Raw genomic sequence first — 18,728 nt, 5'->3', positions numbered from 1 at the left:
TTTAACAAATTGTATATTATATCTTGCGTATCCTAAGTTTTTGGGCTAATATCCACTTATCAGTGAGTACATATTGTGTGAGTTCCTTTGTGAATATGTTACCTCACTCAGAATGATGATGTTTTGAGTAAGGATCTTTTTGCATTTTGCATTTTGCATTTTCATTGATTGTTGTGTCCATGTTTTATGAAATCTTCTGCAGTTGAGATTTTTCTCTTCTATCTCTTGTATTCTGTTGCTGATGCTCACATCCATGGTTCCTGATATCTTTCCTAGTATTTCTATCTCCAGAATTGTCTCCCTTTGTGATTTCTTTATTGTTTCTGCTTCCATATTTATATCCTGGATGGTTTTGTTCAATTCTTTACCTGTTTGGTATTGTTTTCCTGTCAATCTTTAAGGGATTTTTGTATTTCCTCTTTAAGGGATTCTAGCTGTTTTCCTGTATTTCTTTAAGGAAGATATTTGTTTCCTTCTTAAAGTCCTCCATCATCATCATGAGAAGTGACCTTAGATCCATGTTTTGCTTTTCTGGTGTGATGGTGTATCCAGTACTTGCTATGGTGGGAGAGTTTGGTTCTGATGATGCCAAGTAAACATGGTTTCTGTTGCTTCTGTTCTTATGCTTGCCTCCTGCCATCTGATTACCTCAAGTGCTTGCTGCCCTCAATATATCTGATTGGAACCTGTCCTTCATATAATCCCTGTTGATTCAGGACTCCTCGGAGTCCAGATTTCTCTGAGATCCTGTGATTCCAGTCCCCTGTGAACCCAAGATTCTGGGTGTGTCAGAGTTCTTGTCAGTCAAGCTTCCTCTGATACCTTGAGATCCTGGAGTGACAAAGGTCCTGGTATCCTTGGATTCTGGAATCCTAAGATCCTAAGCATATTAGAGCACCTGGAAGTGGTGTCTCCTCTGGGGACTGTGGGGCTGTCTGGTGTGTTTGAAACCGAGGTATACCAGAACTGATCAAAGGAACCTGAGCTGCTGGTCAGGCAGGGCTCCTGTGTCCTTGCTCCTGCTGTCACAGGCCAATCAAGATTGGTTTGGAACAGATATTGTCTTCTGCTCACCAGTGATCCTAAGATCCTGGGCATGCTAGGGTGCCTGTGGTGTGGAGAGTCCTCTAAGGCCCATGTCACCTTTGGCAGAGTTCAGCCCAAGGTGGCCCCAATTTGCCCATCTTTTTAAAAGATTGAATTATCTCTCTAGCTCCTCACCATCCTTTAAATTTTATTTATGCTTGTTTTTACAAGGCCTTAAGTTTCAGGATTATATTATTTATTTGAAATCTGATTTTTGATATAGCTGATTAGTATTAGAATATTTTTAAGACTACCTTCATCATTTACCACAGATATGCTAAGAAGTGTTTTAATTTACATTCAGTGCGAGGAATTTCTTAATCAAATTTGATTATGCTGACTAAACAGACAGTTTGGCAGAAATGTATGTGTAGGAAGGTATTAGTACATATTAAACATTTTTCTTATTTCTTACAATTTGCAAATGGTTTTCAATCACGTATAATATAGTGATGATCACCAATTTCTCTAGATTAAGTTTATACTGCCTGAATTTTTTTGTGCATTTGGTTTGCCATATGCCTGTCTACATTTATTCATCTGTGACTTTTTATTTATAGTATTTAGAATTATAAGATAATTTCAGATTTCTGTAATATCTATCCCCACACCAAATCTTAAACAATTAATTAATATAGCCATTTTAACAAGTCTTCCAAGGAAATTGACTCAGTTTTCATGGAAACCAGAACTTTTCTCTATGAAATCCTATCCCAACAGTTTATATAATATTAATTAAATATCCAAATTTGAAAATAGAAAATGTTGACATAAATTATACAGTAACACTTGGCAAATATTTTTATCTAGTGAAAAGAGCCAATGTATATAGTCATAGAACTGTTAGTAAAAATGATTTTAAGATAGCTATACTGCTCTTCTATTTAGTTCAAAATCAGATTAATAGTCTCTTTAAATAAAGAACGAAGAACTTAATAAAATTTAATGAGTAAACATAATGGAAATTATTTAAGAAACACTGTCACTCCAGCCAGTACAACAGAATATTTGGTCTACTTGGTCTGTTTTGCTCTAGGCTGCCAGCTTGAAAAAAAAATATGGCCTAAAAGAATTAGCTATGAGATAAAATTTTCAAAGTCTTCTGATGAAGAATTATGACTGTCCTTCAAAACTTTTCAAGAGTCATCAGAGAACAGATGGGAAGAGACCAGCTTTTCCAAGGACACCTGTGGACAATAATATCCCCAAGATCTAACTTAATACTCCAAAATAACTCTGCATAATATGGATTTAATAAAAAAATCAGCTGGCTATAGGCTAGATGAGGATAAAGTAACATTTTTAGGGTTTTCATTTATTTCATTCAGAGCGTACTGGTGGGAATATAGTAAGAATGATATAAATAAATATACAAGTTCTTTGACTACAGTGGCAAATTTTGCTATAAGCGAAAGATAGTGCATCTAACTGTCTCATAAGTGGATTATATTTTAGAAAGCACCTAAAATATTTATGTCTGAATTCATTTTACAGTTTTAAAATTAGAAAGAAAAAATCCAATTCTAGCATTTTGTTGTGCAGATCTAATCTAACATATGTAACAATATCTACTGTGAAATGTTAACTGTTCAGTTTAATTTGAATATGAATGCATATTCTCACTATTAGAGTTAAGGAAATACTTATTGGATACATAAATTCATCAAACTTTCACCTGAGTATTATGAGTTATATAGTTAGGGACAATATTTACTCTACCCTGATCTCAAAATGTCTGATCTGTGAATACAATGAATTTACTAAAAAAAATAAACCTGAAAGTACTTTAGAGGAAATACACTGGCTTGTACTTGGGAAGAGGTTACAGTCATAGAACTCTTAATTGTGTCTTGAGAGGATGGGTAGGAGTTTTCAGAAAACATACTTAATAAAGGGAAAGGAATTTCAAGCAAAGCAAATGGACTTAGAAATGCTGAAGGAAAGAATACAGTATGATTTGATGATTCAGATATATGCTGAGTTAGTGAAAGTGATGGCAACATGACTGAAAAGCCGAGTCCATATTCCACTCCCCTGTTCCTAAATGTGGCCAGCTAAAGCAAGTGGAAAGTCAGAAGGCTGCAACTGTGGTATTTCACTACTCTTCAAAACAGAGTCAGACAGTACAAAACTGGATCTAGATTAAGGATTGCAGATTTGGATCTGTATCCAGGTTCCAACTTTTGATTAGGTGTGTAATCATGGTCATGGAATTTCCCAGTTTGTTTCTGCAATGACCCTCTATAAAACTAAAAATAGAACACAACTGAGCACACAGTTATCGGAAGAAAGGGTCATATGAGCTACAATACAACATCCCTGACATCTTTGTGTATTATTGCCACTCTTACTACATCCCTTTTCCCACTATCATTGAGTCACTATATTGGGTCTAGAAAGGATAAAACAAAATTGTCTATGTGGAAATCATTATTGAATATGAGTGAACCAAAACAGATATAGTAAAATGAAGATAATGCTTGCTCATAAATGTAGTCATTCTCAAATGTTTATGTACACTTGCATATCCTAGGAAGCCAATCAAAAAAGTAACTTGTTAGATTCTGCATTTTTATCAACTTACAGGTAGTGTCTGGACTGAATCAGACATGGCACTTTTGACTAGCATGCCTGAGACGATTTTTAGTCAAATATGATGATGACAGGAAAGAACATAGGAGATAGAGCTTAGTGAGTAGATTTAATTAAAAACAAATAAACAAACAGGAATTCTCATTTAACAAATACAACTTGTCTCAATATTTAAATTTTAATTCTTACAAAATAAGGCTCATAGAAAAAATGTGTGAATTCTAGCTGGGTTCAGGTTATGGTCATGTAGTTTGTAAACTCTGAACTCCATGATGTAAGTAAGAGTCCAGGTCTAAACTGCTGATGAGAAACTTGGAAAGGTCAAATAGTAAGTAGACCGAAGGTGGATCTGAAGCACTTCTGAGGGTAGAATGTGAATGTATGAGCATGATTTTAATATTGATTTCTATAATTTTTTGAAAATTTTTATTAGTTTCTTTATTTACAATTCAAATGTTACCCCCTTTCCTAGTTTCTTCTTTGAAAATCCCCTATCCACTCCCTGCCTCAGCCTGCTCCCAAACCCACCCACTCCAGATTCCTGGCCCTGGCAGTCCCCTATACTGGGACATAGAACCTTCACAGGACCAAGGGCCTCTCTTCCCATTGATGACCTACTAGGTCATCCTCTGATACATATGCAGCTAGAGCCATGAGTCTCACCATGTGTTTTCTTTAATTGGTGGTTTAGTCCCAGGGAGTTATGGGGGTACTGGTTAGTTCATATTGTTGTTCCTTCTATGGGGCTTCAGACACCTTCAGCTACTTGGGTACTTTCCCTAGCTCCTTCATTGGAGACCCTGTGCTCCATCCAATGGATGACTGTGAGCGTCCACTTCTGTATTTGTCAGGCACTGGCATAGCCTCTCAGGAGACAGCTATATCAGGCTCCTGTCAGAGAGCTCTTGTTAGCATCTGCAATAGTGTCTGATATTGGTGTTTGTTTATGGGATGGATCCCCAGGTGGGGCAGTCTGTGGATGGTCATTCCTTCAGTCTCAGATCTGAACTTTGTCTCTGTAACTCCTTCCATGGGCATTTTGTTTCCCCTTCTAAAAAGAATCGAGGTATACACAATTTGGTCTTCCTTCTTCTTGAGTTTCATGTGTTTTGAAAATTGTATCTTGGGTATTCTGAGCTTCTGGGCTAATATCCACTTATTAGTGAATGCATAACATGTGTGTCCTTTTATGATTGGCCTCCACATCCATCCATTTGCCTACGAATTTCATAAATGTATTGTTTTTAATAGCTACGTAGTACTCCATTATGTAAATGTACCACATTTTCTGTATCCATTCCTCTGTTGAGGGGCATCTGGTTTCTTTCCAGCTTCTGGTTATTATAAATAAGGCTGCTATAAATATAGTGGAGCATGTATCCTTACTGTGGGATCCTCCAGTAGTACTATGTCCAATTTTCTGAGGAACTGCCAAACTGATTTCCAGAGTTGTTGTACCAGTTTGCAATCGTACCAACAATGGAGGAGTGTTCCTCTTTCTCCACATCCTCACCAGCATCTTCTGTCACCTGAGTTTTTGATCTTAGCCATTCTGACTGGTGTGAGGTGGAATCTCAGGGTTGTTTTGATTAAGGATGTTAAACATTTTTTAGGTGTTTCTCAGCCATTCTGTATTCCTTAATTGGGAATTCTTTGTTTAGCTCTGTACCCCATTTTTTAATAGGGTTATTTGTTTTTCTGGAGTCTAACTTCTTGAGTTCTTTGCATATATTGGATTTTAGTTCCCTATTGGATTTAGGATTGGTAAAGATCCTTTTCCAATCTGTTGGTTGCCTTGTTGTCTTATTGACAGTGTCCTTTGCCTTAAAAAAGGTTTGCAATTTTATGAGGTCCCATTGTCGATTCTTGATCTTAAAGCATGAGCCATTAGTATTTTGTTCAGGAAATTTTTCCTGTGCCTGTATATTTGAGGCTTTTTCCCACTTTCTCCTCTATAAGTTTTAGTGTCCCTGGCTTTATGTCTATAAATTAGCTCTACTAGCTATACACATTTAAGGAATGTATACAAAGTAAAGAGATTTGCAATCAATCATGTTATGAATCTTAGCTTTTTTTTTTGAAATGCAGCAAAAAAGTATTTGAGTTAGACTGTATTAAGAGCTAGTTAGAAACTCTTAAGTGAAAACAGTTATGTTATACGGGGTGCATAGAAAAATATGATTTGCTGATGGAGATTTTCAAGGAGAGGTCCTGCTAGGCTGACTTTAATGTATTAGATACAGTTTATTGCTAATTAAAAGCATTCATTCACATGCAAGCAATGAACTAAGGTCTTTAAACAACATTTGCTTTCCTTAAATTTATTTAAGAATGCTTCCCATTATCTTGTTTTCATTGCCAATCTTCTTGGGAAAAGTATCATAGATCATATATAGGCAAATTCTTTCTGTAGAAATATTTAAATAAGTAATAAACATGGATCAAACTGTCAGTCGTATACCATAAGGACTATTGATATGCCTAGTTTAACTTTTAGCTTCTATGTACTCTGAAAAAGATTATTACAAAAGAAATATTTAAACATTGCTTATCCTAAGATTGTTTTCCAGAAAAGAATCAATATTTTTTTAAGAAGTCTACTGCTCATATATGAGTATATGCTTTCCTCTAAAGAAATTGAAGGGTGTATGGAAAATTTTTAATTCCAAACAAAAGCTGGTATAACTCCAAAGACTGTCAAGCAGGCCAGAATTAGTTTCCACTAATCAAGAACAATGCATATAATTCATTAGAACATTAAATAAAATGAAAGAAAGAAAGAAAGAAAGAAAGAAAGAAAGAAAGAAAGAAAGAAAGAAAGAAAGAAAGAAAGAAAAAGAGAGAGAGAGAAAAGGAAGGGAGGAATGAAGGAAGAAAGCAAAAAAGGAAAGGAGGGAAGGAAATATGGAAAAGAACAAATTCAAGTAATATTTTAACTAAGGATCTTTTAAATTAAGAAAAAAATATTCTTCAGAACAGGTTGATGTAGTAATTGTGTGAAATAATGGGAGGCACATTGTTTATCTAAAATGAAGATGAAATATAATTCCATAAGACAAATTTTAGTGCTAAAGTTTAGAGTCCAGGGATTGCTCAATTCAAAGTTAAGATTTCATTTCCATTTTCTGTGCCCTTGCTTCTGTCTCTTTCAATCTTATGTCAGACAGGATTATCCTATATAAGTGTTCTTCGTGATGGTGTCAGCAATTCACAGTCTAAAATTTCATTTCCCACATTCCCTTGACATTTACTTCTCCTGGAATTTTCAGGAAAAAAGGATTTTATGAAGTTGGATCTATATGTCAAAAATGACAGCATTGGAATATATAATGATTCTGAGCAAATAGAGAACAGCAATATATATATTTATATATCTATATAGATATACATACATATTGTTTTATTCCATGAGTTTCCTTAGAAATTCGGTTAACCCCACAATTCTTGGCAGTAAGTCAATAACACAAAGTACACAGAAAAACCAATGCATTAAAATAGATAGCAAACTATTACAAATTTTGTGATATAATACAGGTTCTTATTCTGAATACATTATAATATTTATGTAGATGTAATAATTACTGCATTTTTGAGGTAAAAAATCTAGGTAGAATAATTGCTAGTGTTCTTGAACATGGAACAAAGACTATAGTTTATAATGATATCCTGTTAGATATTTTATGAACAATTAGAAAACAGAGTCTTAAACCTTCTAAAGATAATCTTATGGTTAAGGTTACTCTTTGATCAATATATATTGTAAGTGTGTTTTGAAATTTCACACAGTACACTCTAAATATATATATATATATATATAATTTCTACATATCAATCCACAGTTTTACAATGTTCCAGAGCTAGAAATGTTAACTACTCTAATTTGAAGATTATATATTATATACTGTTACTAAATTATCATTACTATACTACATTAAGTTTGAAAACTAGGTTCTTAGAAAGTATACAAAAAACAATCATGAGAAATATCTTGAGATATGTAGAGTAGCTCTCATGACATATGAAAATATCTTATTGGGAAGAGAGCCCCCTAGGTCTTGCAAACTTTATATGCCCCAGTACAGGGGAATGCCAGGGCCAAGAAGTGGGAGTGCGTGGGTAGGGGAGCAGGGCGGGGGGAGGGTATAGGGAACTTTTGGGATAGCATTTGAAATGTAAATAAAGAAAATATCTAATAAAAATACACTAAAGATAAACTATCTATGATTTCAGAGTCATTGTATTACTGTGCCACTTATTTTTGTTTATTTTGATTTTTGTCCAATATTCAGAATAGAAGTTCATTCTTAATTCCATTTTGATATTAGTGAAAACAAAGAGGTGCTTTTCTCTATTCAAGATTGTAGCATCCCTTGAATTCTATTCACAGACCAGGATTTAAAAAAAAAAATCCTTCATGCACAGGCTTGCTTTGCTTTATCCTATAACTTCCCTTCAAATAAAACATATTTTAAATTGCATCTCATTGTTTATAAAGATTATTTTTGAGTCTACAACATCATTAAAATCGTAACTGCCCTCCTCAAAACTATAGATAGGACTAGGGCCCTCTGCTATATGATAGAAGAAGCTGCGAACTTTCTGTGAGAAACTGCATCATAAGAATATTTTATAGAATTTATACATTTAATAGATGTTCAACACCACTTAACCCCTTCAGAGAATTTTTCTATAATCATTTGGAGTTTTTTGTACTATCAAAGAGAAACACAAAATTATATAGCAGTAAAGCTTCAAATAGTTTTTTTATAGGTATGCTTAAAATTACTTCCTTTATGGGCATCCTGGATTATGGAATGCTCAGTATTTCTAATTTAATGAGCATATCAAATAAAAATGTTATTGTTACATAGCACTGGCATCTTTGTTTGCACCTGTGCTATAAGTAACTTCTGTTTCCTCTTGAACGCCATCAGTCTCATACTGAAAATTTGCTAATAACAATTATTTCATGATTACAATCCTTTTACATCACTTATGGTAACATGTTCTTTTGAAATTACTTAATTTGTACATTTGCTACTACATATTTTGAAATAGCAGTGAATAGGTGAGAGAACCTGTCACCCACATTTTGAAACATATTTATATTTCACAAAACATAAGTGGAAAATAACCCGGGGAACTCTGCCACAAAACTGATGCAATTGGAAAGCTATTCATGAACATTTATTTTGAAATAAAATGAAACAGAGAACTCTAAAACCTTGAGGTTTTAAAAACTTAAGGGAGCTGATCTTGACTTTTTAAAGCACAAATTACAGCATTTAATATAGGTTAAACTAGTGGAACAAGAGAACATTTTCTAACCACTTACAGCCAAATCCCAACTGTAATTAACCTACAATTTGGATAATATTTTACAACACAGTCAGCACATAGCATTTTCTACAAAATTAGATGAATATAAAATTTCAGAGCTTTATTGGTGGGCAGATAAATTGTCCCTATCCTTATTTATAAATTATAGCTTACATTTAGAAGCCAAAAGACACTGGATTTTAAACACTCAGTTTAACAAACACTATCAGAAAAAAAAAAAAAAACAGAAATATATTTTGTTTAGGCACTATAGTCAGGTATTTATAAAAACAAGAACCAAAATATATTTAAAATATTTTTCCAAATCAATGTAATCACGATTATAAGGTGTTCATGACATACATTGTAATATTTCATGCCATTATTATTAGCCTAATTCCAAGTCTCATGTATATATTTTCTGTGCTTTCCAATTACCATAGCATGCATTTGGCTTCAGGTATATTCACTACACTCCAAAAGAAGGGTAAATGGTAATTGAATACAGAAGCAAGCATTTTCTATTTTGGTTTTCTTCTTTCTTTTAAATTTGAACATTTTTTTAACCTAAATACCTTTTTCAAGAATGTAGTAAGAAATGTAGTTGAAATAAAAGTTAATAATACAATCCTGTTTTTACAGTGAAGATCCTAAGCAGTGCTGTGAACATTATACCAAGCACCTTTCCTTTTTACAAAATAGTCATCTATGATTGCCTTTCCTACTCTTTTACTTTTGGGGAAGAATTCCTGTGATTCAGCTGGGTAAAGCTGGAATACACTGAAGAGAGCCAAATTTAGGCAATCCCTCATGATTTTTAGCACAAACTTAGAAGTATAAAACAACCAAAAGGTGCTAGAGAGCAACAAGTATGAATGACAGTACCTAAGAAAAAGGCAAAAATTGTCATTGTTGCTATTGATATTTGATGCACTTCTTAACAATAGCACCTTTCACCCATCTTTCACGAACAAAATCTATTTTAAAGGACAGTGTAGCTCTGCTAAAAAGTCTCTGTCACCCTACCTCTTTCTCCTTTCTGCCAGCTCTTTGCAGATGTCGTGCCACCGCAGACTCAAGCTTCCTAATTTTTCTTGTAGAATATTGACATCTGTTTTTGAAGACTGTTGAATTATTTCTTCCCCAGTTGCATTCAGTGTTCTGACAACAGCTTGACGCTGCCCAATGCCATCCTGGAGTTCCTGTAAGCCATCAGAAAACAAAACAAAACTGAAACCCAGTCTTCTTTAATCTGAGAGAAAGTTTAAAGAACATGCTCTTATGTGCAGTTACACTGAAAAAAACAGAAATAGAAAAGATCACAGTGAAATTTGCTCAATGAACCTGACATGTACACATCCAATGGATACAAGACAGAAAGACACCTTTTATGTTAGTAAAAAAGCACCCTCTCACTTCAGCTCAGCGAGTGGGGGTTGTTTTGTAAGCTTGTCAGCTAGAGGATGTTATCATGTCCTACAAATCAATTAGTTGGAAACCTTCTCAAGAGCAAATTCGATTTCTTGTCCCCACAAGGATGTTCTATGTTTAATAGTCTATGAAGTGTTGTAAAATTTAAACATGAACCAAGTATTTGGATATATTAGTTGGTTGTCAATACCAAGGTGAAAAAGAACACTCATACTTTAGCTATAGTATTTTTTAAAAAACCCTCTAGAGCTTTTAAAATAAAAGTAATTACTATATTACAGACATTTATTTCAAATTCTGTTTGCACCGATCTATTTTGCATTATAAAGCCACATAAAACTGAAAATTAATTGCATTCAGGGCAACCCATCAAGAAACCTCTAATGTACAGTAATAAATCTGAAAATAATCTATAGCTACCAGAACAGTTTTATGAGTCATCAGTGGTGACAAGCTTACATATCTTCTACAATTTATCCTAAATGAAAATTTAAGAGTAAAGTATCAGAAGTCTGTTCCATTAAAAAAAAAGAAATGATTACAACCAAGTATGCACAGAATGAGAATGACTTTTACATTAAAAATACAAATGACATTCCTTTTCTGTAAACCTATTTTAAAAGATAATGTAGAATTTTTAAGGAAAATAACACATTGCCAAAACAATAAGGTAAAATTTGATTTTAAAAGTTAGCTCTATTTAACTTCATTCTCCATCAGCACCAAACTATTTTATTATTATAACTTTTAAAATTTTTATTTATTTTTATTTCATATGTATTTTTTGATTGCATGAATTTACATACACCAACCAAATGAATGTGCCTACACATGGTGGAAGAGTATATCAGATGCCCTAAGAAATGAACCTGAGTCTGTTGCGAGATCAATAGTGTTCATAACATCTAAGCAATCTCTCTAGTTCCTACCTTTTAAATACAAGAATTTTGGTAACATATTTCTTGCAATTAAATAACCCCACAAATTAACAAATATGTTAACAAGGTGTTCATATGATGGCCATATTACAGCACAATAAAAATGAAATCATGGCTTCCTCAAGTCTAAAATACTGTCTCAAATGTTCTCCCGACTGTTCTCATGAACATGTTATGTTCTCTTGGAAATATGTCACTTGACCTAACAGTTACATGCCATTATTTACCAGCTGTTCCAATTACCATTGTAGGTAATAGTCACTATTACTTGTTAACAAGATATAAGTCTTAACAAACCGTGCCTCCATTCTCTGTCTCTCTCTGTCTCTCTGTCTCTCTGTCTCTCTGTCTCTCTGTCTCTCTGTCTCTCTCTCTCTCTCTCTCTCTCTCTATATATATATATATATATATATTCAGAATGGTATATCTGCTGCTGCATAAGAAGTATAGTTAGTATAACTTCTGTTAATGAATAAATACATGAAATATAATACCAGAAGGGAAGGAATATAGAAAGAGAAGAAAATAAGTCTAATAAAAAACTCCACTATGGTATCACTGGAACACTAAAAGAGTCATAAAAAAGTATAAATTTCTAGATTTTAGGCAATAGGTGATCTAGTTGAAGAGACTAGACACAGTTGTGAGTAACTGTCATTTCTTATATACAATCAGACTGAGAAAGCAACGTTTAAAATGCATGGTAGAGCAGCTGAATGATGAGCTCCATAGTAGGAATAATACAAAGGCAGCCTAAGGAAGTTTGGGAGTTGACGATTGGATTTAAACATGTGGAGCTTTAGGGACAGCAAGAGGTTCTCAAAATGTGAAGACCTTTGATGAAAACCTCCATCATCAGGATCATAGAGGTGAGTTTTATATTGTCGTTATGAATATGTGAGTATAATCAATGGTTTTGTTTGTTTGTTTGGTTGGTTGGTTTTGGTTTTTTGAGACAGGGTTTCTCTGTATAGCCCTGGCTGTCCTGGAACTCACTTTGTACACCAGGCTGTCCTCGAACTCAGAAATCCACCTGCCTCTGCCTCCTGAGTGCTGGGATTAAAGGTATACACCACCATGTCCGGCTATAATCAACGTTTTAAAAATGGGAGTGTATTGTGGATAGACAGACCATTGCTTACTTTTATTAGGGTGTTTGTGATTCAAGAAGGTCAACTGAAGAACCTCCATTTCTAGCTGTGTGGGGTCACACCCCCTGCTATCTCAGTACCTGCCACTTTGGAACTGGAGATGTAAGGATCAGAATGTTTAAATTTATTCTTAAGAGTAAATATCCTTAAAGAATATTAAAAGCTGCAAGGGAAAAAGGCCAAGTAACATACAAAGGTATACCTCAGAATTACACCAGACTTCTCAACAGAGACTATGAAAGCCTGAAGATCCTGGTCAGAGGTCATGTAGGTTCTAAGAGATCACAAATGCCAGCACAGGCTACTATATCCAGCAAATCTCTCAATCAACATAGATGGAGAAATTAAAATATTCCAGGACAAAACCAAATTCAAACAGTATCTATCTAACAACCCAGCCCTACAGAGAATCCTGGAAGGAAAACTCCAACACAAGGAAGATACCTGCACCAAAGAAAGGACAAGATATTAAGTATTAAAAAAGTCAAAAGCAGAGAGCCACAAGCACATAAAGCAACCTTCAAAAACATACATATAGGGACCCAACAGTCATCTTTCTTTAATATCTATCAATATTAATGGAGTCAACTCACCTATAAAATACATGTTAAGAGATATGCAAATAAGATCCAACATTTTACTGCATACAAGAAACACACTTCAATAACAAATACAGGCACTATCTCAGAGTAAAAGAATGGAAAAAGGTCTTCCAAGCAAATGGTCACAGGAAACAAGCAGGAGTTGTCATACTACTATCCAATAAAATAGAGTTTCAACCAAAATTTATCAAGCATGATGAAGAAAGACACTTCATATTCATCAAGGGGAAAACCCACCAAGAGCAAGTCTCAACTCAGAACATCTATGCCCCAAATTCAAGAGCATCTAAATTCATAAAGAAACTTTACTAAAACTCAAAACACACATTGAACCCTACACAATAATAGTGGGAGATTTTAACACCCCACTCTCACCAATGGACAGGCCATTGAAACAGAAACTAAACAGCGACACAGTGAAACTAAGAGAGGTTTTGAACCAAATGGATTTAACAGATATCTAGAGAACATTTCATCCTAAAACAAAAGAATACACCTTCTTTTCAGCACCTCATGGTACCCTCTCCAAAATCGAATATATAATTTGTCACAAAACAACCCTCAACAGATACAAGAAGATTGAAATAATACCATGCATCTTATCAGATCACTGTGGCCAAAGGCTGGTCTTCAATAACAGCAAAAACTACAGAAAGCTCACATACATGTGGAAATTGAACAATCCTCTACTCAATGACAACTTGATCAGGGAAGAGATAAAGAAAGAAATCAAAGACTTCCTGGAATTTAATGAAAATGTTGACACATCATACCCAAACTTTTGGGATACTATGAAAGCAGTGCTAAGAGGAGATTTCATAGCACTAAGTGTCAAGGTAATGAAACTGGAGAGATCTTACAATATGAACTTAACAGCACACCTGATAGCTCTAGAACATAAAGAAGCAAACTCACCCAAGATGAGTAGAAGGCAGGAAATAGTCAAACTCAAGGCCAAAAACAACAATAGAAACAAAGAAAACAATACAAAGAATAAGCAAAACCAAAAGCTGGTTCTTTGAGAGAATCAACAATATAGATAAACCACTAGCTAAACTAACTAAAGGGCTAAGAGGCAGTATCCAAATTAATAAAATCACAAATGAAAAGGGAGACATAACAACAGAAATGGAGGAAATTCAAAAAATCTTCAGATCCTACTATAAAAGTCTATACTCAACAAAACTGGAATATCTAGATGAAACGGATGGTTTCTAGACAGATGCCACATACCAAAGTTAAATCAAGAGCAGGTAAACTATTTAAACAGGCTCATATCACACAAGGAAATATAAGTCATTAAAAACCTTCCAACCAAAAAAACAAAACAAAACAAACAAAAAAAAACCCAAAGAAACAAACAAACAAAAAACAACCAAAAAAAAAAAAAAACCCAGAGACAGATGTATTTAGTGCAGAATTCAACCAAATCTTCAAAGAAGACCTGATACCAATTTTCCTCAAAGTATTCCATAAAATAGAAACAGAAGGAATACTACTTAACTCGTTCTATGAATCTACAATTACTCTGATACCCAAACCTCACAAGGGCCCAACCAAAAAAGACAACTTCAAACCAATCTCGCTTATAAATATCGATGCACAAATACTCAAAAAAATCTTGCAAACTGAATCCAAAAACACATTAAAACCATCATTCATGACAATCAAGTAGGCCTCACCCGAGAGATGCAAGGTTGATTTAATATATGAAAATCCATTAACATAATCCACTTTATAAACAATCTCAAAGAAAAATATCACATGATCATCTGCTTAGATGCAGAAAAGTTGTTTGACAAAATACAACACCCCTTCATGTTAAAAGCATTGGAGAGATCAGGAATTCAAGGCCCATGCTTAAATATAATAAAAGAAATTTACTGGAAACCAATAGCCAATATCAAATTAAATGGAGACATACTTGGAGCAATCCCACTTAAACTGGGGACAAGACAAGGAGGCCCACTCTCCTCATATCTATTTAATATAGTACTCAAAGTGTTAACTAGAACAATAAGAAAACAAATAGAGATCAAGGGGATACAAATTGGTAAAGAAGAATAAATGTATCACTATTTGCAGATGATATGATATATAAGCCACTCCAAAATTTCTACCAGAGAATTTCTCCAGCTGATAAACAACTTCAGCAAAGTGCCCAGATATATAATTAACTGAAATAAATCAGTAGCCTTCCTTTATAGAAAGGATAAACAATCTGAGAAAGAAGTTAGGGAAACAACTTCCTTCAAAATAGCCACAAATAATTTAAAATATCTTGGGTTACCTCTAACCAAACAAGTGAAAGACCTGTATGACAGTAACTTCAATTCTCTGAAGAAATAAATCAAGAAAAATTTCAGAAAATGGAGAGATCCCCCATGCTTATGGATTGGAAGAATTAACAAAGTAAAAATGACCATATTACCAAAAGCAATCTATAGAGTCAATGCAATACTCATAAAAATCCCAACACAATTCTTCAAAGACATGGAGGAGCAATTCTCAAAATAGCGAAAACAATTATTAACAATAAAAGAATGGCTGGGGGAATCACTATCCCTGACCTCAAGCTTCACTACAGAGCAATAGTGAAAAAAATAGCATGGTATTGGTACAGAGACAGACACGTTGATCAATGGAATAAAATTGAAAGACACAAAAATAAAACCACACACTTAAGTCACCTGATCTTTGACAAAGATGCCAAAATTATACAATGGAAAAAAAGAAAGCATCTTCAATAAATGGTGCTGGTCTAACTGGCTGTCTGTTTATAGAAAAATGAAAATAGAGCCATATTTGTCACCTTGGACTAAGCACAAGTCCAAATGGTTCAAGGACCTCAACATATAACCAGATACACAGGAATCTAATAGAAGAGAAAGTGGAAAAGATCCTTGAACTCATTGGCACAGGGGGAAATTTCTTAAACAGAACTCCAATAGCTCATGCTCTAAGATCAAGAATTGATAACTGGGACCTCATGAAACTGGAAAGCTTCTGTAAAGCAAAAGAAATAGTCGATAAGACAAATTGGCAACCAACAGATTGGGAAAAACTCTTTACTGAGCCCACATCCTCGAGAGTGTTAATATCAAAAATATATATAAAGAACTCAAGAAGTTGATCGCCAAAAAAAACCAAAAACAAACAAACAAAACACACACACACATTCAAAAATTGGGGTATAGAACTAAACTGAGAATTCACATTCTTCAATGGCTGAGAAGCACCTAACAAAATGTTCAATGTCCTTAGTGATCAGAGAAATGCAAAATAAACGACTCTGAGATTCCACCTTACACCAATCAGAAAGGCTAAGGTGACAACAAATGTTGGAGAGGATGTGGAGAAAGGGATCACTCCTCCATTGCTGGTCTGATTACAAACCGGTGCAACCAACCACTCTGGAAATCAATCTAGAGGTTCCTCAGAAAATTGGAAATAGATCTACCTGAAGACCCAGCTATACCACTCTTGGGACTATACCCAAAAGATGTGCCACTATGCCAAAGGGGCATATGTTCCACTATGTTTATAAAGGCCTTATTTGTGATAGCTAGAAGCTGGAAACAACCTAGATATACCAGGATAGAAGAATGGATATAGAAAATGTGGTTCTTTTACACAATGGAATACAACTCAGCTATTAAGGATGAGTACATTCTGAGTTTTGCAGGTAAATGGATGTCACTAGAAAATATCACCCTGAGTGAGGTAACTCAGAACCAAAAGGATGTGCATGGTATGTACTCAATAATAAGTGGATTATCCCTCCCCCCATTTCTGTGCCAAAAAAAAGTACAGAATACCCAAGATACAGTCCACAGAACTCAAAAAGCTCAGCAAGCTGATGTGTTCAAGTGATGATGCCTCAGTCCCACTTAGGAGAGAGAAGAAAGCAATCAGAAATGTGAAGGGAGAAAAGGACCTGGGATGGAAAGTGCACAGAGGGACCGGGTGTGCGACCTGATATGGTACTGGGTGAGGGAAAAGGACTGAAGCCATGAGGGCCAGCAGAAAGAATGGAAACAGGCAACCTCAGGAAATAGGAGGTTGGGAGAAACCTTCTAAAATGCACCAGAGACCTGGGTGGTAAGAGACTCTCAGCCATCAAAGGGAGGGACCTTAGATGAAATGCCCAACAGTAGGGAGAGGGAACATAGAGAGCCCATCTCCAGCAAAAAGACAGGGTACCAAGTGAAACAAGGAAGGACTAATGTTGATTCAGGCAACAGCGCTCATCTTAGGTATCTAGGAAGTAACTTATTGATGTTAAGCTGAAAATTATCAATGGGCTAGGCAAGAAAAGCATGAAAGTACTGTGTAATGTTAAATAAAATCACCAAGGTTTGTAAGCAACTGGAATCATGCATGAATGTGTTAGACTCCTGTTTACCTAAAGAGTAAGTATAGAGGCAGTGAAAGGGCATTGTTAGAGATCATGTTCAACACTACTATTAACTCACAGTTTTAAAAAAGTCTAGGGTGCACAGTAAACACACAAGAACCCTCTAAACACAGTAAACTATAAGACTCATTGTGGGGTGACACGAAAGGAGTTGAATGAAGAGACAGAAATATATTGTATAGTAGACAATACATATATTACCCAAATAACAATTATTCACAAGGGAATTATCAAAATAGACTTTAAAATAATAAAATGGGATCTCCTAGAGATCTTGGTAAACTGCAGATTCTGACTCACTGAGTCTGTAAAGGGACAGCGTTCTGTCTTTCTCACTGCCTCCAAGAAGCAGGTAATAGTGCTTATGTAGAGACACTGCTTTACATAGTAAGGTTGTAGACAAGATGTCATGACTCTTCTGTATTAAGAGATTTTTATTGCTGGCTACAATTACAAAGCCATGTCAGAACTCTTATGTACTTTTGTTCTCAGCTCTTTACCTCCCTGCTAATACCTATGGTGACTTTTATAGCTTAATTTTAGAACCAACAAGGACTTTATTATTTCCATATTGCAGGTAAGAGATAGAATTGTATAGTTAAAAATGAACTGGCTACTTATATTTTTTAGTTCTAAATCTCATTTATATGGAATCCTAAATTAAAGCCTTTATTTTTTTAACTTTTAAAAGTAAGAACTCATTAAATAGTGCATTCAATTTATGTGACATGATTTTGTAGCCAGGAGAAATATTTACAGTGTATGTTCTACTTAAGATTTTTCAGTGATAAAGCATAAGAGAGAAAAATAATGGATCAAACAGGAAATAAAAATTGCATATGCTGTTTCATGCTTAGCTTATGAAGCAGAAAAAGATAGCACTTGATATACGAAATTAAATGTAAAGTCTCAATCAAATTCATTCACACAGTAAAAAGCATTAATTTTAATTCTATAGTGTATAAATATTTTAAGTACTGAATTATTCATTACCCATGAAACTTCTAAGCTTTGATATCATATTAATATACTGTTGTCATAGGCATTCTTATCTACTTTTCTAGCAATTAAAATCTAGTTCTAGAATTGGACAAAATGAAAATCATAAGTAAATCTACTGGATAATTCAGTATAGTCAGAAAAGCTTTTGTGGAGAGTAGGGCCACAGGCCTCATCCAGCAGGATCAGCACC

The 18,728-nt window shown here is 34.5% G+C and overlaps 1 protein-coding gene across 4 annotated transcripts in view; it reads right to left on the bottom strand.

The window, feature by feature from the left end:
- Dmd (dystrophin) overlaps positions 1-18,728 on the bottom strand; it is a 2,293,239-nt gene that overhangs the window by 891,510 nt on the left and 1,383,001 nt on the right. For all 4 annotated transcript variants that reach the window (XM_029473189.1, XM_021152893.1, XM_029473188.1 and 1 more), the window contains exon 45: positions 10,024-10,199. In XM_029473189.1, the coding sequence (XP_029329049.1) occupies positions 10,024-10,199 (176 nt within the window). The remainder of the gene's footprint in view (positions 1-10,023; positions 10,200-18,728) is intronic.

This window comes from Mus caroli, chromosome X (genome assembly GCF_900094665.2).
Source record: "Mus caroli chromosome X, CAROLI_EIJ_v1.1, whole genome shotgun sequence".
Classification (NCBI taxonomy): Eukaryota; Metazoa; Chordata; class Mammalia; order Rodentia; family Muridae; genus Mus; species Mus caroli.
The sequence above is the reverse complement of the archived record's forward strand: the minus strand, read 5'-3'. Positions and strand labels throughout refer to the sequence as shown.